Source organism: Bubalus bubalis, chromosome 2, assembly GCF_019923935.1.
Source record: "Bubalus bubalis isolate 160015118507 breed Murrah chromosome 2, NDDB_SH_1, whole genome shotgun sequence".
In the NCBI taxonomy this organism is placed as follows: Eukaryota; Metazoa; Chordata; class Mammalia; order Artiodactyla; family Bovidae; genus Bubalus; species Bubalus bubalis.
The window spans coordinates 180596686-180623411 of NC_059158.1; the positions used below are offsets into that span (position 1 = coordinate 180596686).

At 49.5% G+C, this 26726-nt stretch overlaps 1 protein-coding gene across 1 annotated transcript in view; it reads left to right on the forward strand.

The window, feature by feature from the left end:
• Positions 1-24899, forward strand: part of STPG1 (sperm tail PG-rich repeat containing 1) — a 61019-nt gene extending 36120 nt beyond the window's left edge. The window contains exons 7-10 of the mRNA XM_006077975.4: positions 2425-2533; positions 9832-9997; positions 20351-20541; positions 22582-24899. Coding sequence (XP_006078037.2) covers positions 2425-2533; positions 9832-9997; positions 20351-20541; positions 22582-22658 — 543 coding nt within the window. The 3' untranslated portion in view covers positions 22659-24899. The remainder of the gene's footprint in view (positions 1-2424; positions 2534-9831; positions 9998-20350; positions 20542-22581) is intronic.
• The last annotated feature ends 1827 nt before the right edge of the window (positions 24900-26726 follow it).

Below are 26726 nucleotides of genomic sequence, written 5' to 3' on the forward strand. Positions count from 1 at the left end.
GCAGGAAGCATGCAATAAATGCTTATGGCTTAAAGGCATAACTTCCTTTGTTAATCAAGGAATGACCATTCCCCAAGTCAGAACTCAATCCTCCTGCCAACAGATCAATTTTAGTTTGCAGGTTTTTTGTTCATTATTGTTTTAATGTGGCTCTGAAAGTAAGACACACTCATCATAAGATACATCCAAGCATCACAGAAACCCACAAACCAGAGAGTAGAAGTCCCTTATCATTCTGCTCCTCAAACAGCCATCAAATACCAGGGCAACACATGTATGCCTGTGGCTGAGTCATACTGATATACGGCAAAAACCATCACAATATTGTAAAGTAATTATCCTCCAATTTAAAGAAATAAATACATTACAAAACAAAGCCAAACCAGGGGCAGTTTTGTTCATACTCTCTTCCTCTTCCCTCCCTCAGTTTTGGGATTATACTGTCCATCGTATGCATGCATTTCTGCTTAATAATATCTGAGTTTTTTTTCTCTTATGGCAATGCAATAAATCTGTTTCGTTCTATTTTAATCTGCCAGTGGAGCTGACTCTTTTCTTAGTCTAACGGTGAAATACACATGACATACAGTCAGTGTAGGTATACAAAAATGTCCCCCTTTTCTGTTGCTTTTCTGTCTGGGCGAAGAATAAAGCTGAAGCAGTGTTTTGTCTACAGGCTTTTTTCAGACCTGGAGAACAATGGTTGAGTCAAGGGGTGAGCAGCAATGCAGTAATCCTGTTAGCCACACTGTGCTTTGAGGCTGTCAAGGCCCCTCTCTGGCTTTGCTTCGAAGCCTTTCCCCGGTACCTGTTGTTACTTCCTCTCCGGCATCCGGGCTCCTCTCCGTGTCCAGTAATTAGCCTGGCCCGTCTGATCTTTCTGTTTGCCCTCTCTGCAGGCAGTCTGGCCATTTGGTACCCTGGGAAAAACTGAATTCCTCTACCTTTGTCAACACAAAATCAAAATGCCATCTGCATTTCTTCAGAAACAATTTTTTTTTTTGACAAAGGAGTATCACAGAAAATCAAGCCATCTTGGCCCCAGCAAACAGTTTCACTCATTCAGTAAATAGTCATGGCAGGTACAACTTTTATTGCATCTTTTATCTAACGAATACAGGAGACTGACTGCCAGCTGGCATTTAACATATTTATGAGTCATCATAAGAATGATCTCAGGGTTCTTTTTTTTTTTTTTCCAAAATTATTTTTAGAGTTCTGAACACACTGAACACTTTCAACTGTATATTGCCTGAGTTGACCAAAATCCTTATCTTCTGGTCAGTCCAGAAAAGTCAAGACAACACAGTGCTTTGTAAATCTTATCACAATCTTAAGTTACACTATTTCTTTGTAAGTCCTATATCCTGCACGTATAGAAGGACTATTTGAGCAGTGAGGAATGAGGGTGGGAAGTGTTCAAAAAGAATGAGAATCATAGAGAAAAAGCAATGAAAATAATTTGCCTAGGTAGCTTTACACACTTTTTATTTTTATTTATGTATTATTTATTTATTTTTTAAACTTTATTTTTCTATTTGTGTATTTAGTTTACCCAACTGGGCTCAAACTAAACATATTGCAGTTTTTTCCAATATACTATTTTGTGACCATCTTCCCATGTCAATAACTTTTTTGCTACACAAACGTTTCAAAGTGCAAAGTGTTGCTTTGGGTGAATTTACTGTGGCTATCTTAACCAATTCCATATCGCTAAACATATTGTAAGTTTTCCTACATGTTTACACGTAGGTTTATGATTCTTTTGTCAACTTACAAATGTCCTAGTGGGTTTTAAATGCAATTGCATTGAGTTTACAGATAAATTGGGTGGGAATCTTTATAGCTTTGGGTAATCTAGAAACTCAATCTATCTTTTAATTTATTACATTTTCTTTTATGTCTTTCAGTAAAAATTTTAGTGATTTTCTTCATATTCTAGTTATATGTAACATTACACATTTTTAAAAAGCCCACTTTCCGGCAGGTGATTTATATTGACTAGGCGTCCCCCCATCCCCACCCCAACAGCTCTCTGCCTCAAGTCGGGCAAGAATGATCTGATCCATCTTACAGATGAGAAAAATACTCAAATCCAGAGAAATTAAACAGCTAGAGCAGGATGCCCCTCCCCGAGTGAGGGAGGTGATCAGGGAAGCCGGGTCTGCAGGCTGGCCCAGGGCGCCGTCCTCGGTGCTGTGTTGGGTTCCCAGACCCTGGCTGCTGATGAAAGTCGTCGCCCCCTGCAGCTGGGGCAAAGGTGAAGGCACAGCCAGTATGACCCTTTCCACTCACATCCACTCATTTTCTGAGAATGGGGTTAAAAAAAATTTTTTTTTTTAACCCCAAAGTGCCCGTCGTCCTGACATGACGAGAGGTACAAAGGGAAGGCATTGAGTGTACTGCGCTTGTTTTCTCCCCCAGGCCTCCGACTCTTGCTGCAAGCAGGCGAACAACGTCTGTGCCCGAGCTGGGTTCGTGTCCAAAACCCAGAGAGGACTTTTCACTGTTTCTGAAACAGGACCTGCCCCAGGTAAGCAGCTGCTTTGCACTGGCCTTGACCTGAGGCTTCCTGTTCCAGGTCTGATCAGCAGGACACCCGTTCCTTCACAGGGACTCTCTTTCCCTGGTGGTTCAGACGGTAAAGAAACTGCCTGCAGTGGAGGAGACTTGGGTTCGATCCCTGGGTTGGGAAGACCCCCTGGAGAAGGGAATGGCTACTTGCTCCAGTATTCTGGCCTGGAGAAATTTCCTGGACAGAGGAGCCTGGTGGGCTACCATCCGTGGGGTCACAGAGAGTCGGACACGACGGAGGGACTAACACTTTCACTTCAGGCTTTGGGGGGTGTGGGGGTGCAGGTAGGTGTTATAGGAAGAGGAGGGGACTGGCTCCCTACTCAGGGGAAGAACGGCCGGCCCCCAGGGTCTGCCTCCCTTTCAGACTCAGCACACCTGCTTCGGGCAGCAGCTGGGGAGGTGTCTTCTCGAGCCTGAAGAGCGCCTGTGGGCACACCCCAGGTGCCATCGCAGACCCTGGGGGAAGGCAGGGTGACCCCTGAGCACTGGGCTGCAATATTCCTTTCCTCCCAAGCCAGCCAGCAGCTTCATCGTTTAACATCAAATCACTGGGAAATTGCTCTGTTCACAGAGCGCCTACGCTGTGCTTTTTGCACGCGGTCCTCACGCATTTGTCCTCCAAGAGCCGTACTCTTAGTCCTGTGTTTCAGATGAGGCAAAGGAGGCCCAGAGAGGCGAAGCAACTGGCTCAGTGCCACACAGCTAAGAAATGGCAGGCCTCAGCCCAGAGGAGCCTCTTACCCCTGTCCTCCCAAGGTGATTTCTGATTCTGGGATTCAGGAAAGCACAGGGCTTGCCAGCAAATGTTTTCCCTGCTGGGTGGGGACAGGCATTGCCCCTGTGCTGTGCCCCATACCAGCCTCAGTGAAAAGTTTCCAGAGAGAGCTGGTGACATAACAGTCCTCGCTCCAGGAACACTGGTTAGACTAGACCTTCCCAAATGGGTCCCAGAGACCCCCGAGGAAGCTCCGAGCCCCAGAGCCCAGAGGAGGAGCCAGGAAGGAGTGCCTCTGCAGTGACGCTTCTTGGAGCAGGGTGTGGATAAAATTGCAGCACATGTCAGATTTCAGCAAATCCAGATTAAAGCTGAGAAGATCAGTCTGAGGCTGAATAACAAAACCAGCCCTAATTAGGAGGTTGAGCCCCAGCTAAAGCTCCCTGCCTTGCATCACCACGGGCACAACCCCACCTTGTTTGTTCAGACAGGAGAACAAACCTCTGGGTTTCGGCCAGAGGTCCCACCAGTGAGCCTAGGAATGTGGGCAGCCCCTCCCTCTGGGAGGGTCCTCAGGGGCCCCTTGAAACACCGCAGGCAGGACAGGTGGGCACTAGCATCTATTAAGCTCCTACTGTGTGCCACAAGCTTTCAAAGCCCCAGGGATCATTGCACCTGTGTGCTCAAAGAATGTGGGTTATTATTATTACCATATTGGTCTTTCCAGGTGGCGCTAGTGGTAAAAGAACCTGCCTGCCAATGCGGGATACGTAAGAGATGCGGGTTCGATCCCTGGGTTGGGAAGATCCCCTGGAGAAGGGAATGGCAACCCACTCCAGTATTCTTGCCTGGAGAATCCCATGGGCAGAGGAGCCTGGCAGGCTACAAATCTTTTCTATAGGGTCACAAAGAGTCGGACATGACTAAAGTGACTTAGCACACATTATTATTATAGCATCCCTACTTAACATGCAAAAATGATATACAGAGAGCAGGTGACTAGCACAGGGTTCCACACCTGGGTTTGAATCCAGGCCCCTTATCCAGCTCTGAGGCCTGGTTCCTTAAAGACTCCCCCGGTGTCCCCCAGTTTGCCAAGGGCCAGAGCCTGGGGAATTGGCTCCTCTGAGAGAAGCAATCTGCTTAGACCTCTTGGGAAAACGCTGTGGTTTCGGCTTCTCTGGGTGTGGGAAGAAACTGGATGTGGAACTGTGACTGGAATTCCTGCTGTGTTGCAGCTGCTCTGAGCGCCTGGCCCCCCAGGGGCTGAGGGCCCTGTCTGGTCTGCCTTCAGTTCTGAGTAGAATGCCCACCTTTACACATTGGCTGACGGGATTTTCTAAAGTCTGGAGGCTCCAAGCACAAGGCCAGGCACTTCCCCACCGTCCTCCTTTCTTGTGGACGTTGTTGTTCAGTCGCTAAGTCATGTCTGATTCTTTGCAACCCCATGGACTACAGCACAACAGCCTCCCCTGTCCTACACTATCTTCCGGAGTTTGCTCAAATTCATGTCCATTGAGTCAGTGATGCTATCTAACTATCTCATGTTCTGCAGCTGCCTTCTCCTTTCGCCTCCAATCTTTCCCAGCTTCAGGGTCTTTTCCAATGAGTCAGCTCTTTGCATCAGATGACCAAAGTACTGGAGCTTCAGCTGCAGCATCAGTCCTTCCAATGAATATTCAGAGTTGATTTCCTTTAGAATTGACTGGTTTTATCTCCCTGCTGTCCAAGGGACTCTCAAGAGTCTTCTCCAAAACCAGAATTGGAAAGCGTCAGTTATTCATCACTCTGTCTTCTTTATGGTTCAACTCTCACATCCATACATGACTACTGGGAAAACAATAGGTTTAACTAGATGACTCTTTGTTGGCAAAGCGATGTCTCTGCTTTTTAATACGCTGTCAAGGTTTGTCATAGCTTTCCTTCCAATGAGCAAGTGTCTTTTAAGTTAATGGCTGCAGTCACCATCCACAGTGATTTTGGAGCCCAAGGAAATAAAATCTGTCACTGCTTCACTTTTTCCCCTTCTGTTTGCCATGAAGTGATGGGACCAGATGCCATGATCTTACTTTTACGAATGCTGAGTTTCAAGCCAGCATTTTCACTCTCCTCTTTCACCCTCACCGAGAGGCTCTTTACTTCCTCTTCACTTTCTGCCATAAAGTGGTTTCATCTGCATATCTGAGGTTATTGATATTTCTCCCAGCAATCTTGATTCCAGCTTCTGATTCATCCAGCCCAGCATTTCACATGAGGTGCTCTCCACAGAAGTTAAATAAACAGGGGGACAATATACAGCCTTGTCATGCTCCTTTCCCAGTTTGGAACCAGTCAGTTGTTCCATGTCCGGTTGCTTCTAACTGTTGTTTCTTGACTCACATATAGGTTTCTCAGGAGACAGGTAAAGTGGTCTGGTATTCCCATCTCTCTAAGAATTTTCCACAGTTTGTTGTGATCCACACAGTCAAAGACTTTAGTGTAGCCAATGAAAAAGTAGATGTTTTTCTGGAATTCCCTTGCTTTCTTTATGACCCCACAAATGTTGCAATTTGATCTCTGGTTTCTCTGTCTTTTCTAAACCTACATCTGGAAGTTCTCGGTTCACCAACTGCTGAAGCCTAGCTTGAAGGATTTTGAGCATGACCTTACTAGCATGTGAAAGAACACAGCTGTATAGTAGTTTGAACATTCTCTGGTAATGCCCTTCTTTGGGACCGAAATGAAAACTGACCTTTTCCAGATCTCCTCTCTATTCCTCTTTTTTTAAAAAAGTTATAAGAACATGGGGAAATACTTCTATCTTAAAGTGTCACTTGAAAAACAGGGGTGAACTTCCCTGGTGGCGCAGTGGATAAGAATCTGCCTGCCAATGCAGGGAACTAGAGACGCAGGTTCAATCCCTGGCCTGGGGAGATTCCGCATGTGATGGAGCAACAAAAGCCCACGTGGTGAAACTACTGAAGCCCACAAATCTAGAGCCTGTGCTCTGCAACAAGGAAGCCGCCGAAATGAGATGCCCACGCACTGCAGCAAGGAGTAGGTTCGCTCGCTGCAACCAGAGAAAGTCTGAGAGCAGCAATGAAAAGCTAGTGCAACCAAAAATAATTAATAAATAAACTATAAAAAATAAATAAAAGCCAAAGGAATACAAAGTAAAGCAGCAATAAGATATTGTTCATGTAACAAAAAATAAAGAATAGCTTTCCAAAAATAAGGCTGGGCGACACAATTTAATCCGAACCGTGGGCCCAGCTCCACGAGACAGCATCTAGAGCACGGGAGAAGGACCAGGAGTAACTACAGCAGAGTATTCACCTGATTTTTTCTGGGCTGTGAGAGCATAAATGCCTTTCCTGCTTGCTTCTGCTTTTTAACATTTTATAATCAAGCATTGCTTTAAACTATTTTTTTTTTTTGGTAAGGGGAATAAAAATTTAAAAATAAATATGTGTGTAAATGAAACAGGAAGATAATTTGAGAGATATATAGTTTTATTGTTCAGTTGCTACGTTGTGTCTGACTCTCTGAGACCCCATGGACTGGAGCGTGCCAGGCTCCTCTGTCCTCTACTGTCTCCCAGAATTTGCTCAAATTTATGTCCATTGTGTCTGTGATGCTATCCAACCATCTCAGATACCAGTATCATAAATGCTGCTAACTGAACATCTGTTTGTTTGTTTTTTTTTAATTTAGGGTATATTGGGACTATCTTTTCATGTTATTAAAAACCCTCCTGTGGCTGATTCATGTTGATGTATGGCAGAAACCAACACAAATCTTGTAAAGCAATTATCCTCTGATTTAAAAAAATAAAAATTCTCCTAGAACATCTTTTGTTAGTGTGCTAAGAAACTTCAGTGGTGTCTGACTCTTTTTGACCCTATGGACCATAGCTCACCAGGATCCTCTGTCCGTGGGATTATCCAGGCTGGAACACTGGAGTGGATTTCCATGCCGTCCTGCAAGGGATCTTCCCGACCCAGAGATGGAACTCATGTCTCTTGGTCTACTGCATTGGCAGGCGAATTCTTTACCACTAATGCCATCTGGGAAGCCCAAATGGTCGCGTAGTATTCCAGTATCCAGTGGTACCATAACTTAAGGGAAAAAATGCTCCCTTGTTGGAGATTTAGGTTGTTTTAAACTGATTACTCATATAAATAGAGTGGGAGCAAACATCCTTATAGCTCACACCTGTGTACAATTGAGATTATTTCCTTAGATAAATTGCCTAACGTGAAACTGCTAAGTCGAAAGGTATGTAAAATATTTAAGGTTTTTGATATTTGTGACCAAATTGCCCTTCAGCACAGAGATAATCTCTCCACCTGCTTCCATGAAGACTCTTCTTCCCTTCACTTTTGCCCTCACTATTCCCATTTAAGTAAAATCTTGCTAATAGATCCCGTATTGCTGTTTTCAGTGATCTTGCAATGGAAAAGTTGATTTCATTTAAAACAAAATTAGCCTTAGGATGTTTAGAAGGGTTTCAAATATTTTTTGCATGCACAATGCCACCATTAATGTAGTTTCCCCCACTTTTCTGGGTTCCCACCTATTTTTAATTTACGTGTATCCAGTTGTACATTGATATAGTACAGTATAGACTGTTAGGCTTTATTTTACTTGTTTTCTCTCACCTTGATTTTCAAGAACACTGCCATGGGTCTCACGGTCATTGCATTTACCCCTCGCAGGGCTGTTATTTCCACCAGAGTGGGCTTTTTCCCCATAACTGTGCCCTTGTACTTGGACCTTTAGGCTCGTCACCATTTCTCACACTGTAGCTACTGCCGTGGTGTGTATCTTTAGGCTTAGAGCTTTTCCATCATGTTGAATAATGTTCTCAATTTCCAAGTAATGGGAAACTAGGGTCAAAGTGTGCAGCATCTTGGAGGGCTTCCCTGGTGGTCCAGAGGTTAAGAATCTGGCTTGTAATGCAGGGGATACAAGTTCGATCCCTGATGGGGGAACTAAGATCCCACGTGCCGCGAGGCAAGTACGCCTGAGCCCGCAGCTACTGAACCTGCTCACCACAACTGGAGAGTCCGTGTGGCACAGCTTGAGATCCCACATGATGCCACTGAGACCTGACACAAATAAATATATATATATATATATATATTTTATGACTCCCCTGGTGGCTCAGACAGTAAAGCATCTGCCTACAATGCAGGAGACCCAGGTTCAGTCCCTGGGTCAGGAGATCTCCTGGAGAAGGAAATGGCAACCCACTCCAGTACTCTTGCCTGGAAAATCCCATGGATGGAGGAGCCTGGTTGGCTACAGTCCATGGGGTCGCAAAGAGTCAGACAGGACTGAGCGACTTCACTTTCTTTCATATATTTTTATGTATCAAAATACATATATATTTAAAGTGTGCAGCATCTTGAAGGCCTTTGCCTAGTAGTACTGCTTTGCACCCCAAAATGCCTGCACCCACTTACAGGGCTGCCAGCTCTTTGGGCTTCCTGGTGGGTCAGTGGTAAAGAATCTGCCTGCCACTGCAGGGGATGCAGGAGATACAGGTTTGATCCCTGGGAGGGGAAGATCCCCTGGAGAAGGGCATGGCAACCCACTCCAGTATTTGCCTGGAGAATCCACCGGACAGAGGACCCTGGTAGGCTATAATCCATGGGGCCGTAGAGTCAGACACAACTAAGTAACTAATCCACCAGCTCTTTAGGGGTGAGACTGCTCCCTCTTCACCTCAGCCCAGATCATTCTCTTCTTCCTTATAGCTTGTGCACAATGGACTTTTATTCTGACACAGTTTCTTGAGACAGGGTATTATAGGAATGAGTGGACATTGAAGGCAGATGGTTCTGGGTCCACTCAGAAGGTGCTCAATAAATATTTATGAATTACGTACTTAAGAATTATTGGGCTTCCTAGGTGGCTCCATAGTAAAGAATCTGCCTGCAGTGCTGGAGACACAAGTTAAATCCCTTGGTTGGGAAGAACCCCTGGAGAAGGAAGTGGCAACCCACTCGAGTATTCTTGCCTGGAAAATTCCGTGGACAGAAGAGCCTGGCGGGCTACACTTCATGGGGTCCCAAAAGAGTCAGGTGTGACTTAGCAACTAAATAACAACAACAAACTGCATAATAGTTACTGAACAACCACCACATTCCAGGAACCTAAAAGGTTCTTTCACTACCGTAGCCTCCCGGTTGTTGGAAGAACTATTGTCCTTAGTTTATACAGGAAGACGCTAGGCTTAGCCTCTGGTTAGATGAATGTCCCTTCACAAGGGACTGAATGTCTCTGGGTCTGTTTCCTCATGTTCAGAATGGATGTGCTAACACCCACCTTGCAGGGCTGCCGTGAGGATTAAATGAGTTAAGTCTGTGCTGCATGGACACATGTTTTCTAAATGGGGAATGTTATTTTCAGTTATTCCAGGCAGACCCTATTACTTGACCATCCTGGAGCGATACTGCCTTATGGTCATTAAATGCATTCTTAGGTGTAAGACACTGCTTTTTATTTATTTGAGAAGGGTTCTTTATTCTGTCTTAAAATTTCTTTCCTCTCAGGGCATTATGATGTCAACGAATCCCTTGTGAAGCAGTCGCCAAAGATATTGATGTCTTGTTTTAAATCAAAAACCAACCGTGGATTAAAGCTGACGTCAACAGGCCCAGGACCCGGTTATTACAACCCAAATGGTCATCCTAAAGTTCAAAAAAAGACTCTGATCCCGTGAGTCCTGATCATTCTGATCTTTCTTTTGAAAGGTGTTTCTGGGGAAGGAGCCCAACATGGGGGAAAAGGGAGGGGTGTCACAGTTTGGCAGACACAGGCTGCGTAGCTCTCATGGAGCCCTTGTTGACACAGCAGGTGCTCAAGAACTACTTGCTGAGTGCATCGTATTTATTGAGCAACTATTGTGTGCCAGGAACTTAACACCTTCAAAGATCATGACAACTCTATTGTAGGAATGATTGTTTCAGCTTCAAAGAGAAGGAAGTCAGGCTTCAGAGAGGCTGAGAGGCTTGCCTAAGTCCACACAGCTAAAAGGAGGTGCCTCTGGGGCTCAGGATCAGGACTGTTTGGATCGTCCAACATTCCCCACAGTGCTGTACTCCCCTGGTGCTGATATTATCCTATTTTTTAGAAAATCTCCACTAGGGTGGCAGGATATATGGGAGCAATGATGCTCTCATAGTTTTGTACTGATAGGTTAAAAGCCTAGACTCTAGAGTTGGTTAGACCTGCTGCATTTGAACCTTGGCTCTGCAGTTTCTGTGCTGTGTGCCCATCAGCCCTGCCCTAACCCCTCTGAGCCTCCATGCCCTCCACTGTAAAGTTGGGATAATTTATCTGAGCGTTGCTTTCAGATTGAAAAACAAGTATTGACATAGTAGGTAAAAATGGAGACTCAAAACAAATTTTGAAAGTGCTGACAGGGATTTGTGTTACTGTTTTTACTCTCCCATACATTTAATGTTACTTTCCCCTCAGAGACTCAAAAATTCACAGGGCTTAATATTCCTCAAAACGGGTCTAGAACTTCTAGAACTAAGACCATCAAGGTCAGTCATCCTGTCATTTCTGAGTCCGAACCCCTGCATAATTCTCTCCAGGCAGCAGTGATTGTAGGGAGGGCTGACCAGCAGGGCTGGGACTAAGGGTGTAGCCACCTGGGAACCTCCAGAGAGGTCAGACAGCTGGTGGGGCCCATGCCACAGGGGGTCAGAGAGGGTGGGCAGCCCAGGAACGCTGGCAACACTGGGTCTGATCAGACCATCAGCCCAGGACAAGAGCTCAGGGGTCAGGGAGAGGAGCAAGATGTGAGCCTGCTGTGTCCAACCCAGGACCTGGAGCCGGGACTCAGACCTCTGATGGAGCCCACCAGTCCCTGATGCCCTAAGGATATGGGGTTCTGTGTGTTGACACTCTTCACAGGCTGCAAGACTTGGGACCGGGAAAGGAAAGTCTCCAGGAACAGGCTCTTTCCAAATGTCAGGGGCTCCCTGCCTCCGGGTTGGCTTGTGCAATGCTGCCCCTCAATGGAGTGGGTGAGAGGGCAGGTTTCAGGGTTAGCAGACCTGAGTGGGAATCACAGCTCCGTCTCTAGCAGAAACTCCTCCTCCCTGAGCCTCCATGTTTCCATGTAATTAAGTGCAGATAAGAACCAGGGCTTCCCTGGTAGCTCAGCTGGTAAAGAATCTGCCTGCAATGCATGAGACCCCAGTTTGATCCTTGGGTTGGGAAGATCCCCAGTGGGTTGGGCATGGCAACCCTCTCCAATATTTCGCCTGGAGAATCCCCATGGACAGAGGAGCCTGGCAGGCTGCAGTCCATGGGGTCGCAAAGAGTGGGATAGGCTACCCACTCCAGTATTCTTGGGTTTCCCTGGTAGCTCAATCAGTAAGGAATCTGCCTGCAATTCGGGAGACGTGGGTTCGGTCCCTGAGTTAGGAAGATCCCCTGCAGGAGGGCATGGCAACTCACTCCAATATTCTCGCTTGGAGAATCCCCATGGACAGAGGAGCTCGGCGGGCTGCAGTCCATGGGGTTGCAAAGAGTTGGACACAACTGAGTGACTAAGCACAAGAAGCTGTGTGGATTAGATAAGAAAGGGCTTGAAAATAGTTCACTCTTCTTATTACAGCAGCTATTCTGCTATATCCCAGAGAGGATTTGTGAGGGTAGAGGCGGCGGTTGTTTTGTGGCATGGCAGCTCAAGCCCCCATCCCAACTCTGGAAGCTTCTTCAGGGAACCGACGAGAGGAGAGGGGAGAGTGCTGCATGTTTAACTGTCTTCTTCAGAGCTGTGTCATTTGACCTTCGTTCGACTTTGGATGAGTGGTTTGAAACAGTCTCATTTTATGGCATTTGCCTCTGTCGGTCAGCAGGCCCTAGCCGTTTCTGGTGCTGAGCTGGAGGCTGTGGGGGAGCTCAGGTGAACAGAACACCCTCCATTCCTCAGCCAGGCTCTCCAGGAACAACTCCAGAGCAGGGCAGAGGAATGTGCCCCCAAATGCGGGGTGGTGTGGGCCCCGAGCTTGCGCGGCCACACACATCCTCAAGGCCCGTCTTTCCAGCAGGGTCAGTGCGGTATTGCTGGCATGTCCGGGGGTGGCTCTGGAGCCCACTGGCTCTCCATGACGCCTCCTGAATGGATGATGCTTGCTTACTAAACCTAGGAGTCGCTGCACACCATCCTCCTGCCCCTGGCAGCATCACAGTGCACACGAACTTGTTAAGGGCTCTGAGAAGGTCTGCTTAGTTGTTCAAGGCTCTGACAAGTCCTGCAGTAAAGGGACACGTCAGACCCAGTGTCTCTTAAACTTGGGTTCACCCTGGTGACTGGATGGCACCCCAGTTTCTACGGCAGGCTCTGGGGTCAGGGGCTGCCCTCGGTGCCTCCCTGGGCCTTTGTTTTTCCATGTGTGAAAAGAGGGGAAATCTTTCCATTTCTGACACTCCATGACCCCAGCTTTGCTCACTGTGTCTGTCCCTCAGGAGAGCATTTGGGGACAGTGAACATGGAGCCAGCCTGGACCCACAGAGGAAGGTCCGGGATATCCTTTTGAGTTGACACGGAAAGGGTGAAATTGAGAAATCATTTCATTTTTTAAAGCAAAGAGATAAAACTAAAGCATGTTGTTGGTTATTTCAAAATAGCATCCATCTGTTGATGGCGGATGATGGAGAAAGGGATGTAATATAAAGAAAAGATACATCTGGATATGGTAGTATTTCAGGAGCATCCAAATGCCAGTCTCTCACATTTTAGGAGCATACAAACTCCAGTCTCTCATGTTCAAATTCTGCTTCCTTTCCTGCGACCCTGAGGAGAAGGGAGAGGAAGGAGCACCTGTCCTGTCCTGGGGTTGCCAGGCCCCAGAGAAGGTCTGCGTTGTTTCCTCCCCATCAACATTCTGAGACTTTGCTCCACCTAGCCTCCTCATACGCAGATCCCTGGGGCTGCGTGGGGCAGCAGTGGAGAATCTGAGCATCGTCACCATGTCTCTGTTTCGGAAGCCCGGGCGTCACGTGTGTGCAACAGGACGTGGGGGGCCTGTCCTTATTTCTCTTGCTGCCACATGCATGGTTCCCTGTTCTCGGGTGGGGTTCCAGTTTGCAAAAATGGTATTTTGGGCTCTGCTTTCTTCAGGATGCAGAAAGGACAGGGGAGATGGTCATTCTTGCGGGAGTGGCTGAGCCCATGTCACCGACCCCTGCTGGCCTCCTGAGCTGGGAATGGGCTGAAGAGGCTGTGGCATCGTGGGCATAAATAAGCATAGGCAGGGGCTCAGGCCCCTGAGACTCCTGTCTTCCTGATCACCAGCCCCTGGGAGGCTGGGGGCAGGGTTGGGGTTCACTGAACTCCCTCGGAATTCAAATTCACCCTCTGGGAATTGGAGCAAGAACACTTTATTATTTGAAAAGGTCCTGATGCTGGGAAAGATTGAGGGCAGGAGGAGAAGGGGACGACAGAGGATGAGATGGTTGGATGGCATCACCGACTCAATGGACACGAGTTTGAGTAAACTCCGGGAGTTGGTGATGGACAGGGAGGCCTGGCATGCTGTGGTCCATGGGGTCTCAAAGAGTCGGACATGACTGAGCGACTGAACTGAACTGACACTTTGTAATGGGCTTGTGCAGGCATGCTACGTCACTTCAGTCGTGTCTGACTCTTGGCGATCCTATAGACTGGAGCCCACAAGCCTCCTTTGTCCATCCATGCAATTCACTAGTTCTGGCACACTATAAGCTTTCTATGAGTGGCTTGTATTTTTATTGAAATGTGTGAGCGAGTGAGTCCTCTACACTCACCTGATGTTTCTCGAGTGGCCCTGCAGGGCAGATGCTATGCCAGGGCTAGAGGGGTGTTGGTGTGGTCATTTCTGGGCTCCTCAGCTGCAGAACACATCACCAAGCATCTCTTTGCTATGGCCACGTTGCTGACTCAAAAGCTAAGAGGATGTCGCTGCTCCCAGGGGGTCTTTGGAGGAGGGACATCAGCTAGGGCTTCATTTCTTCAGGTCTTCAGCATCTGTCACAGTGATGACTCAAGAGCTCAGGGTGAGTCAGGGTGAGGGCTTTTTGGAGATCAAAATAGTTCCTCCTAGGTGCTGCCTTCCAACTCATGCCAGCAAGCAGGTGAAACACCCACTGACATCTTTCTAACCCTTGATCTGTTTCCTGGAGTTTTTAAGCCACTGGTTTTGCTCAGACACGCTGTCCTGTCACAGCCAGAGCCGAAGAATCAAGCCCCGTTGGCCCTGCTCCAATTTGGGTAATTACGCTGGACCCACCTAAAGTTCCCCTGGGATTTTCAATTAGATATGGGATGCTTCTTCCCAAGCGGCTGTAATCTGTCACCCGCTACCCTGTTAAACAGATACCACATTCCACCCTAGAGGCAATCGGCTGCCCTTTAATGAAGAGACAAAAATTGCCCCTTTATTCCTCCCGACCCTGGGAATCCCTGAGGCAGAGTGAATCTGTGCCTGGGAGTGTCCCGAGGGTCTCCGATGCCCTCCCCCAGTGACCTGCTGAGTCGTTGTGGGAGACATTCATTATTCTCAGGGTGATTTGCAAAGAGCTCACACTGGAAGCTGCAAACACAACTTAATCCAGTTGTGGCCAACTCAGAGCCTTTGATAGATGTTTTTTTTCCACCGGGCAGAACCAGATTGGCTTTTATAACTTGGTGATGAGGCTCATAAAAGCCCTGGTCACAGTGCTCTGTGGCTGCCCTGGGCTCGATCCAGTCTGCCCCCAGTGATTTGCCCAGCCCCACAGTGACACAGAAGGACCAGCCCTGGATGATGATAAAACTGTCAGGTGGGGTTCAGATGCCTGGGCTCCCCTGCTTGCTTCAACCCCCCTGCTTTTCTCTGCAGTCAGGCAAATGTTCTCAGGAATAGGGACCAGGGCCTCAGAGATGGATAAGACACCAGGCCTGCGTGCTAAGTCGCTTCAGTCGTGTCCAACTCTTTGTGACCCTATGGACTGTAACCCGCCAGGCTCATCTGTCTATGGGATTCTCCAGGCAAGAATGCTGGAGTGGGTTGGCATGCCCTGCTCCAGAGGATCTTATAAGGCACCATCCCCTCTGATAGAGAGCTAGGAAAGTCAAAAGCATAGAAAAGCTAGTGTGTTTCTTGCAGAGAAGAATGGCTGCCATGTACTGAGGGGCCAGCCACAAGGTGTTCAGAGCTTTCTCACTGCCTAGCGTTCTCCAGCTCCCTCACTGGTCAGGATGGTTACACAGAGTTCACAGAGGATGCAGACTCACTCAGGCGGTGGAGCAGAGAATCCAGGTCTGACTCCAAAACCCATGCTCCTCTGTGGAGCCAGGGAAGGAAGGTGGGAAACGGGGAGGAAAGTGGCTGGGAGAGTTTCCCTGGAGGAGATGAGAAGCGAAGAGGAGGTCAGAGTTCCCAGGGAAAGGAGGTGCTCCGGGAAAAAGGACCAGCACAGCAAGGCCTGGAATTGTTGGATAGCACTGTGCTGGGTGTTTCTGAGAGGTGACCTGGGAGTTAGGTGGCATTGAGAAGCCATGGGTAGGAGTTTTCCTGTCACTCCCCATCAGGGTCTGTAAGGGGGATGGTCAGAAACCCAAGCGAACAACCCAGAATTGATGGGCGGATGGAGGCTTGAAGGCAGCCCAGGGCCCCAGCCTCTGGCTCCCTGTGCCCAGTCCTGGCTTGTCCCACTTCCAGGCTTTTGCACCTGCTCTTTCCTCTGTAGGAAATGCCCCCTTCTCAGGAGACATAAGAGACGCGGGTTCGATCCCTTGATTGGGAAGATCCCCTGGAGTAGGAAATGGCAACCCACTCCAGTATTCTTGTCTGGCAAATCCCATGGACAGAGGAGCCTGCAGGGCTACAGGCCATGGAGTCATGAAGAGCCAGACACGGCTGAGTGTGCACACACTAAGCATGACTGTCTGTCCACACTTTCTGCCCAAAGAATCCCTGCTGACTTTCCAGGGCAAATGTCACCTCTTCTAGGGGAGATTTCTGGATTCACCCAGTTGGAATCTATTCTAACATTTCATGTTTTAGAAAAATGATATGGTTTTTGCAGTAGTCATGTATGGATGTGAGAGTTGCACTATAAGGAAAGCTGAGCAGGGAAGAATTGATGCTTTTGAACTGTGGTGTTGGAGAAGACTCTTGAGAGTCCCTTGGACAGCAAGGAGATCCAACCAGTCCATCCTAAAGGAAATGTCCTGAATATTCATTGGAAGGACTGATACTGAAGTTCCAATACTCTGGCCACCTGATGTGAAGAACTGACTCATTGGAAAAGACCCTGATGCAGGGAAAGATTGAAGGCGGGAGGAGAAGGGGATGACAGAGGATGAGATGGTTGGATGGCATCACTGACTCGATGGACATGAGTTTGAGCAAGCTCCGGGAGTTGGTGTTGGACAGGGAGGCCCGGCATGCTGTGGTCCATGGGGTCTCAAAGAGTCGGACATGACTGAGCGACTGAACTGAACTGAACAGCACTCATTCATCTTCATAACAGCCCTGGGTGGCAGGTATTATTATCTACCGCTTTACAGACAAAGAAATTCAAGCTTAGGGAGGTTAAGAGACTTTTCTAAGGATGCACAGCTAGTGGACGGGGAGGCAGAGATTCAGTCTCAAGCCTGTCTGAGTGCAAAGCCTGTACTGCCTTGAGTCATCCCCAGTCGTGATTGTCACTAGCAGTGGACTGTCGACCCTGGGAGCATTCAGGGTCTGTGTCTTAGCCCACTACAGTCTGGACTCCCCACAATGTTGGCACAGAGCCATATATGGGGCTGACACTCTCCAAAGATCCAAAAGTTGAGTTTGTGGGGTCAAGCCTCTCCTGGACATATGGATGTAGTGGTGGGTGAGGGACGGCTCTCACTCACTCTCAGCAAGAATCTGGTGAGAGACTGATCCCACCTGCCCAGCCACCTGCAGGCCATCGCTGGTCAGGAGAGTAGACACTTCAGTCTACTCAAAGAATTGGGCTCGGGTTGACCCAGACCCATGGGGTGACCTTATATGGTGATTGGCCCATTCCAGCTCTAACTTCCAGGAATCATGATGCCAGTCACACAGTCATCAAACTCCTGAAGGTGCTCAGAACAACTAGACTCCAGCTTTTATTTATAAGGCGAGAGTGGTGGATCACACTATATATAATCAGTTCTTCCATGCAAACTGGAGGGAAAGAAAGGAGGCAATGTATTTTTTTTTTTTTTAGGCACATCTGTGATTTTTATTTTGCATAAATGTATATGCTATACAGGCAACTCCTAATATATAAAGATGTATATACTTCCCAAAAATGGCTAGTGGCATAGCCCAGCCTCAGGTTAGACCTGGTAGAAGTGGTTGGGCTAAGCTTTTGCCTCAAAATGAGCCCCGGGTGGTGTTGACATTAGTGAGCAAGGCTGGGATGTCACCTGGCCCTGAGGGAGGTGTGATCTGGGGGAAGCTCAAACTTTGTTAAGACTTTTATCTTCATCTTCAAACTTCATGGACTAATTTAGCTTCTTGCTATGGTTGTTTTCAGTTAATTTTTTTTTTAACTTTTAATTTTGTACTGGGGTGCTGGGAGGGATTGGGGGCAGGAGGAGAAGGGGACGACAGAGGATGAGATGGCTGGATGGCATCACTGACTCCGTGGATGTGAGTCTGAGTGAACTCCGGGAGTTGGTGATGGACAGGGAGGCCTGGCGTGCTGCGATTCATGGGGTCGCAAAGAGTCGGACACGACTGAGTGACTGAACTGAACTGAACTGATAGCCGATTCACAAACAATGTTGTGATAGCTTCAGGTGAACAGCGAAGGGACTCAGCCATATATATACATGTATCCATTCTCCCCCAAGCTCCAGGAGGCAATGTACTTTTCCTCCTTTCCCCATGGCCACCTTTATTCTAAATACAAGCATCCAAGCCAGCTGTTCCTCCATCCCAAGATGTGAGCCTTAAGTAGGCTGCCCACAGTACCCCTTCCACCCCCCGGCAATGGGAGTGTCCACCCTGCCTCAAGGTAACTCTAGCGAGGGGTCCCCTAACCTCACTTTCGGAGGCTCTGTTGCCCATGTGGGATCCGGCGGCGGGCAGTGGTACTGCAGGGGATGGTAGTAATAACAATGAGTCCTTTTACTGGGCATGTACTGCGTGCTGGCGCCCTGCTAGGGTCCTGACATAGCTTCTCTCCAGTCTTCCGACCCCTTATAAGCGGGCAACAGAGAGGTCCAGGGACTTGGCTGACTGGCGTTCCAACTCAGGCCTATGTGACTCCGAAAGTCAAAAACACCCCACTGCCAAGAGGCCCTCTGCACGTGGCTAGGCACCAAGACTTGAGTTCCAGAGCCGCACGACTCCCCACCTGCTCTGTCATATCAGGTGACTTACTTCCTCTCTCTGGGCCCCAACTTCTTTGGCAAAATAAGGAGGTTGGATGAGACATCTCTAGGTCGCCTATAGTTCTCCGAGTCTAAGAACACCTCTCTTCAGAAGATGTTGGCCAAAGGGCACCGGAATTCCAGCGTTGGGGATCCCAGTCCCTCTTCTGTTTGGATGGGTTGATGTCAAGCTGGGGTGCATCTCCTGGGGCCATTCAGGGCTCTGAGAAACCTCTCCTACCTTTTGGTGAAAGACCTAAGGAGAAGCTTCAAATGCAAGGTTCCCACTTCAAATGCAAGGTGAGCAGCCCTTCTATGGCATGGCTGGGGGAGTAGAGGGATCCTCATTGTAATCTCAGGATTCCTGGGCAACCCAATGGACCTCTTTGGGTTTTTTTTTTTTTTTTTTTTTTTTTTTTTTTCACCTGTGCTCATTACCTGAGTGCTTTTCTCTTTTTATTATTTTCTGTTTATTTATTTGGCTCTTTAGTTGTGGACTCTCTAGTTGTGGCACATGGGCTTCAGAATGCCTGGGCTTAGTTGCCCTGTGGCATGTGGGATCTTAGTTCCCCAGGGAGGGGTCGAACCACATCCCCTTCCCCAGTGGGACTTTTTGAATCAAGGCCCAAAGGGAGGTCACAGCTTAGAGGTTATCTTGTCCAACCCCCTCATTTTACAGATGGGGAGACTCAGTCTCAGAGTGAATTAGAGTGAGGGTTTGGGTACAGGTTCCATCTCTCTAATTTATTCTCTCAATAACAGGCTTTACAAGACTCCCTTTCCTGAAGGAGGGGGAGACAGAACTAAAAACAATTGAAATCTCAATTGTTGGTGATTGTTATCCAGAGGTCTCTTGATTTCCAACCCAGTATTTTTCCACTCCTACCTCCTGCCTTGCCAGAAAAATATTGAATATATTTGTGAAACATCAATGCTAGGGCAACCTCTAATCTTGGGAAGGCAAACCCTTGGAATTCCGGGTGCCTGTCCCATTTCCTGGCCATGTAGGCGTCACAAGTGGTTCACTAATGTTCTTCCCATTAAGCCCAAGTGAGGCCTTAGTTCTTTGTTGGAACAATTTAAAAGCGGTTTCCAGAAAACTCGCTCTCGTTGAAAAAGTATGTTCCTTGAATGTGCACTGTGCGTCCACGCTGTACTTTTTTCACGTTTCAGTTTGGCCTTAAAGAGAAGGGCTGAAGCAAGGCCTAGGGCGTGTGATTTAGAAGGAAAAGTTAATCCCTCCCTCAGCCAGCTGTTTAACCTAATGGAAGCTTTCTCAGTTCCTTACCCTGAGCTCCAGCCAGGCACGACCACGTGATCAGAGCTGGCCCATGGCTTTGATGCTGTCTGCCTTTCCCGATCAGCTCGATGACATCGGCCATCCTCAGCAACACTCTGTACCGAGCTTTCGCTCTGTGCTGGGCCCTGTCCTGACCACCATGTGTTAAGGGCGTTATCTCCTTCAACCCTGACAACAAGCCTATGGGGTAGGTCCTGTTGCGATCGCCCTTGTGCAGGTGAGGAGACTGAAGTCCAGGGCCCCCAGACCTCTGGCAGTGGAGCTGGAAGCAGAAACCGGTCTCCTACGCAGCATCCAGTCCTCTTGCAGATGGCTCAGCGCTACAGCTAAAACCTGCCACTTCCCCCATAGACTGACTTAGTGACATCTTCCCAATTTGTCTTTTCTAAAGGAGAAACCCCATCCTGAACTTCTCCGCCCAGCCTTTGCCTCTGCCCCCGAAGCCACCTCTGCCAGGCCCCGGGCAATACGAGATCGTGGACTACACGGGCCCCCGCAAGCACTTCATCTCCAGTGCATCTTTCGTGTCCAACACCAGACGGTGGACAGCGGGGCCGTCCCAGCCAGGCCTACCCGGCCCAGGTCAGAGGACTGCTTTCAATGATTGTAAAAACTAAATCTGGAATTGTTTGTCATTCCTGGGCCATCAAACGCCACTGATTTATAGGCTGTTTGCCAAACAGTTTACAGGGGTTAGAGTGGATAGAGAAGACTTTTCGGCTTACACTTTTAGAGTATGAAAGGGTTTTGTTTTTTTTAAGGTGAAAGGGCTCTTAGAGATGATCCAGGCCAAGGATTTGTAACTGAGAACTGTGAATGTTCAGGGGCTTCCCTGGTGGCTAAGTGGTAAAGAATCTGCCTGCCAATGCAGGAGATGCAGGTTCGATCCCTGGGTTGGGAAGATCCCCTGGAGAAGGAAGTGGCAACCCACTCCAGTATTCTTGCCTGGGAAATCCAATGGACAGAGCACCTGGTGGGCTATAGTCCATGGGGTCGCGAGAGTTGGACATAACTTAGTGACTAAACAATGACACAGGAATGTTCAAGAAGCACAAAGATGGGCTGTAGTGGGTCTGTGACCTTGAAATTGTCTGCAGATTTGGAGCACGCAGACATTATTTTCTGGGGGAAAGAGCCACAGCTTTTGTCTAAAAAGTTCACATTCTTAAAAATGTTTAAATAATCTGACGAGGTCACTTCCCAGATGGGGAGGGCCCAGACAGCAAGCGTCACAGCCCGAGGAGGAGGAGCGGCAAGGCCGAGACCCAGACTCTCTTCCTCGATGCCTTGTCTGTCTTGAAATAAACCAGGGCTCCACCTGAGCAGCTCTTTCAAGCCACCTAGTTCCGCTCCCTCTTACAGGTGAGCTTGAGTGGTGGGACCCTGTTTCCCTCCCCACCAAGATCTGCCTGAGAGCTGACAGCCAGGGGACTTGCTCCAGCGGGTGGTCTGCACTGCCCCCCCTCACCTACTTGTAGTTCTCAGTGGAGCTCTTTAGCCATTTACGGCCCCCACGATGGCAGAGTTGATGGCATTGGGGACTGACAGGTGGGCTGGTGGGCAGGTGACCTGGGAGGGGGACGGCAGGACTTTGGGGACTGCCAGGCCAGCGAAAGTCAGTCTTTCAATGAGTATCTCTGAGGCTCCCAGCCTAGGGAGGAAAAGATGACTTAAGTCCAGTGCCAGCCCCCAAAAGCATCCCCATCCCTCCACACACACAGGTGAGTAAAATGTAAGGTAGACTGGACAGCGAGAATGTCATTCCCATGGCTTTGTCCCTGGAAATATAGTGATAATCAAGCCAGTAAGATGGCAGAGGTTCGACCTTGGGCTCATCTGGCCAGTCCAGGCAGAACTCAGCTTAGTCTGGCAAGTGTACTAAGGTGAGTGGTGAGCGCGAGGACCCCGGGGACGGCAGGATCCTGGTCTGCCCCTGTTTGGCCCGGTCCTCTAGGAGCTTTCTCTGAGCACCTTCTCCATGCTGGTGCCTGGAGTGCGGCTGCAGGCTAGTTCCTGCTGCTGTGTTCCCCTAGGCCAAGGTGGGCTTCCCTGAGGCCCCCCCCCCAGCCTAAGCACCTGCAAACATCTGCCTTCTTGGCTTCTGGTGTATGCAGACCTTCCTAGACAGCCATGGAAACTTCCCGTCAGCGGCTCCCTCATGAACCAAATCTGCATCAATGTAAGAGTTTCCGGTCACCCCAGGCTGTGGTCCCCAAGCCCTGCGTGATCCTGGCTGCTGTTGTCATGGCGTTCAACGTTTTGTTGTTGTTGTTGTTGTTTTTAATTTCTGAACTAAATCAAAGCAAAACCCCATTAAGCTGACCCTCAGCTTCTTTAAGACTATTGCTATCCTCATTCCCCAGCCGCCCTCAAATTTTATACAACTCCTTTGCAAATTTTCTTCTGTTAAAGAAGTTAGTGAGTTGAAGAAGGTGGGAAACCAGAGTTTGAGTTCCACCCGGGCCAGTTTCAGAGCTCGATGACCTTGGGCCAGTCCCTACCTCCCTGCCTCCCCACGATGCCAGATACGGGGGGCCTGATCAGGGGGTCCCGCCCTCTCTGACGCCAAGTGTCTTGAGGACTGGCCTTTTCTTTCTCAACGCTCTCTCTTTCTCCCCACAGCCACGTACAGGCCGGAATTCCCTGGCAAGCAGTCCTTTCTCTACAATGAGGACAACAAATGGATCCCAGTGTTGTAGTTACCGCATTCGAGCTCACGGAGACCCCCGGCCACCCACCCAGGCACCCCAGGGGGCAGCATGGAGTGCCCATCTCATGTGTGTATGCCAGCTGATGGCATGGGGTGGCCTCACCCCCCTCCCCTCATCCCTGGCCTGCTTTTGCAACCAGACTGCCATGCTTGTCCTCGTCCTGAGCTGCCCCCTGGAGCATGGAGACCCACCTCCCCCCGCCCCGACGCTGCACTGAGCCCAGTGGATTCCTGAGCAGAAGCGAGAGGTGGACAGAGCCCCCACTCTGTCACTTTACCCCTCGCACCTGTCCAGGCCGGCTCTGCACACCTCCCCGCTCAGTCTCCAGCATCTCGCAAAGCTCGGCCTCCAAGAGGAGGCCGCCACCAGCCGATGCCCCATCCCAAAGCCTGATGATGAGCCAGGGCCCAGCGGCCGTGGCCCCGGCACCCTCCCATCCTTTGGCCTTTGACCTCCACATCCCTCCCGGAATTCTAGGGGCCAGGAAGGCCTAGAGGCACAGTGACAGGGACCTGGAGGGGTTGCCTGACCCTTGCCCCCCAGCTCAGGCCTCGTGTCTCACCTCATGAAGAGAATGGCAGCATCGCTGTGGTCTCCTGAGCTCATCACCTTCCCTCAGGGGAGGCCAACCCGTCCGCTTATCGGCTCTGTGCTCAAGGGCCAGGTGCAGGCAGGAGCCTCGGGGGCCAGAGTCCCGGGCACAGAGGTTCTGAGGGGTGCCTGTAGGTTCTTTCACCCGGCTTTCCCCTTCCCTGGCCCGGTCTCTGTCCCCCTCACCTCTGGCTCAAGTTGAATATGACCTTGACTGAACGTTTTCGGGCCTGCCAAGTCAGTCCCCCTTGGCAAGGAAAAGGGATTCTCAAGGAACCCAGAGGAGCTAGAGTTAACCACACAGCCCTCCTTCCCTACCCACCCCCATGGCTTTGACTTGTAAGTGGAAGCCTCCTTTGCCCTCTCCTACACCTCCCTGTGCCCCCGCTTGCCCTTGACTCTCTCCTTAGACTTTGCTCCATGACTTTTAGCTCAGAACTGGCCACTGACTGTTTCTCCTTTCAGGGACGGGCTGCTGAGGAAGAGGGCAGGAGGAGGATGGAACAGCGTGTCCAATTAAACTGAGTTCTCATTTCTCACAAAAGCTGGCCTTGCTGTAAGCCTCAGGTTCTTGGCAAGCACCCCACTGCTCTGGGTGACCAGGAGGCAGTCTGGAGTGTGGCCCCAGGAGCGTCCAGGGTCTGGACCTAAAGGCAGACACCTTGTGCTGCGTCCGCTCTGACCCTAGCTTCTCCTAGGGGTCAGGTTGGAGCAGAATTTGGAGGCTTAAGGTCAAGCACTTCCAGGGCTGGGTGGGCAAGGCAGGGAGCGAAACAGGTGAGGCGAGAGGAGGTCCGGGAGCTGAGCCCGGTGTCCCTCTAAAGGCCTGCTACGTATCACCAGATCTGCAGATTCTTCAAGAGAACCTGGGAAATTTTAAAACCTGAAACTTCTCTATTGGAGATGTTAACAACCTTATTTCAATTAAAAATTTTTTATTCAGGCTAAAAAGGAAACTCTTCTGCAGTCATCAGCTGTCCACTTGGGCACTAGGAATTCTGGAAGACCCCAAAGGCTGACACTTGAAGCCACACCTTTCTTTGACTCTTGACAATACCGCCGGACCTGAAGGCCTTGACTTTTAGGTCCCTCTGACCCCAGCGGACCTTAGCTGGTCCCTGGGCTGGAAGCAACCAGCCCTGGGGTCCCTGAGGCTGAAGAAGACAGGCTGCTCCTCTCGGGGACACCTGGGCCATGCACCAGGTGCAGATGAGGACTGTCTCTGTAAAAACTCCTCCCAGTGGGATCAGGAAAGCAGACACCCTGGGAGGAGAATGGCAGGGCTACCATCAGGGCTGCTCTTGGCCAGGCTGCTCACTCATAGAAGACAGGGCTGGAGCTGAGACCCTGAGCTCTGAGGGTGTGTCTGGGTGGTACCCGGCCTCTCTGAAGATTTCGTAGGCTGCTCACGGCTCCGTCCAGCCCCAGGGTCCCCAGGCCCCAGCTGTATGGTAGGATCACTTCGGGAGCTGTTCGAGAGTCATACTGCCCAGGCCTGAGCCTCAAAGTTCTGATTTAACTGACTTGAGGTAGGGTTTGGGCTGTGGTATCTTTGTGAAAGTTATTGGTGTGATTACAAAGAGTCTAGTTAGGGTTAGGATACACTGATATTTTAATAAAGTATTTTCCAAATTTTAATGTGCATGCAAATCACTTGGAAATCTTATTCCAAGATTCTATAGACCTGGGTGGGGCTCGAGAGCCTACATATCTTTTTTTAAATTGATATATAATTGAAATAAAGCATTGTACTAGTTTTGGGTGTGTTTTGAACAAGCTGCCAGGTGATGCCGATGCTGCTGGTCCTTGGACCACACTTAAATTAGCAAAGGCCTAGTGCTGTGCTGAGTCGCTCAGTCGTGTCTGACTCTTTGCAGCCCCGTGGACTGTAGCCCACCAGGCTCCTCTGTCCATGGGATTCCCCAGGCAGGAATACTGGAGTGGGTTGCCATGCCCTCCTCCAGGGGGTCTTCCCCACCCAGGGATCAAACCCAGGTCTCCCGCATTGCAGACGAGTTCTTTACCGACTGAGCCCCTGGGGAAGCCCAGTTTCCATGAATATACTCAACTGTTGAACTCTTCATCTGGGCCTCCATGCGTTCATCTATCTGCCTGTCAGCTTACTTGTCCTCCCCTCCCTCCCTCCTTCCTTCTCCTCATCTCCTCACTACTCCTTCATTCCCTGTCTCCTGAGGTCCTCATCCATCCCTTTCTCCCCTTGCTCACTCATTATCTACCACGCGAAGCTTCCCACAGGCAGAGGATGACATCTCTACCAGCCACCAGCTGGCTTTATACAGTGGCCCCTCTTTGGAGAAGACTTGCCTTCATCCTCTTGCCTTTTCCACTCTGAAGGAAAGGCAAGCCCCGAACGGCCGCTGTCGGGCTCAGGAGCTGCCCTTTGCTCCCTGATGTTCTTGGAGGGCAGGGCAGCATTTCCTCAAGGCTTCCAGGGTTCTCTTTGAGTTCCCAACAGCCTTCCTAAGGCACTGACTGCCTTGTCTCTCCGTGTGGAGGGGTGAGCAGTGGGCCTCAGAGGCTTTGCTGGAGGCTGTAAGTGGAGGGCGTATATGGGGAACCCCAGGACTCACTCCTGAGCTCGGCAGTAGGCTGTGCCCTGGTCCCCATGGTTCCCTGTGTGCCTGAGTCCCTTCCAGACCCTGTCAAGTTTCAGAGGTGGCGAGGTCTGTATAAGCACTGATACTACAATGTGCGCTCAAGGCCGGGGTAACCACTGCTCTAAACCTCTTTGAAGCAGTGGTTCTCAACCTTGAGTGCATGTTGTTGTAACGGCGGTGGCGGGGGTGGGGTTGGGGGGGCGGTGCTTTAAGGTTTCTGAGGTCTGGCCCCAATCCCGGAAAATCTGATATAGTTGCTGTAGGGTGAGATCCGGGCAGCAGGGATAAAAGCTGCCGGGGTGATGAATTCCAAGGTGCAGTCAAGGTTGAGAAGACCACCTTCCTGCTTCCGGTGGTTCCGGAAGGAAAGGAACAGGTGCTGAGCGCCTCTGGCCTGCCTGTCAGCGTGCTGACACTCCACACACTCTGCGCTTTCACCCTCACGGTGATGTCGCGGCAGCAGCGAGGCCTGGAGTGGGCTGAGCAGTCTGGGTGCTTCACGGGGTCCCTTCCAGTGCTGGGGAAGCAGTGCCGGAGTCTGAGGCCAAAGGAAAACATCTGCAATACTGACATTCCCTTCAAAGTTTTGATATTTTATCTTTTTTTTTTTTTTTTTTTTGCCTTAATTTCAAAAAGCATTGCATTGGACAATGATGTAGCTTGATTACTGAGCTCTCTGGCTAGGGCTGGGCCTCCCTGGCCTGACCTGAGTCCTGGCCCCAGGGCAATGGGAATTAGGACTCTGGATTGGCTGTCAGAGCTGGAAGGCCTTTGGAGAGACATCCATGGTTTTCAAACTTGTTTAGTTCAGACAGAAGTTAATATGAGAAATCTATCATGCACATGA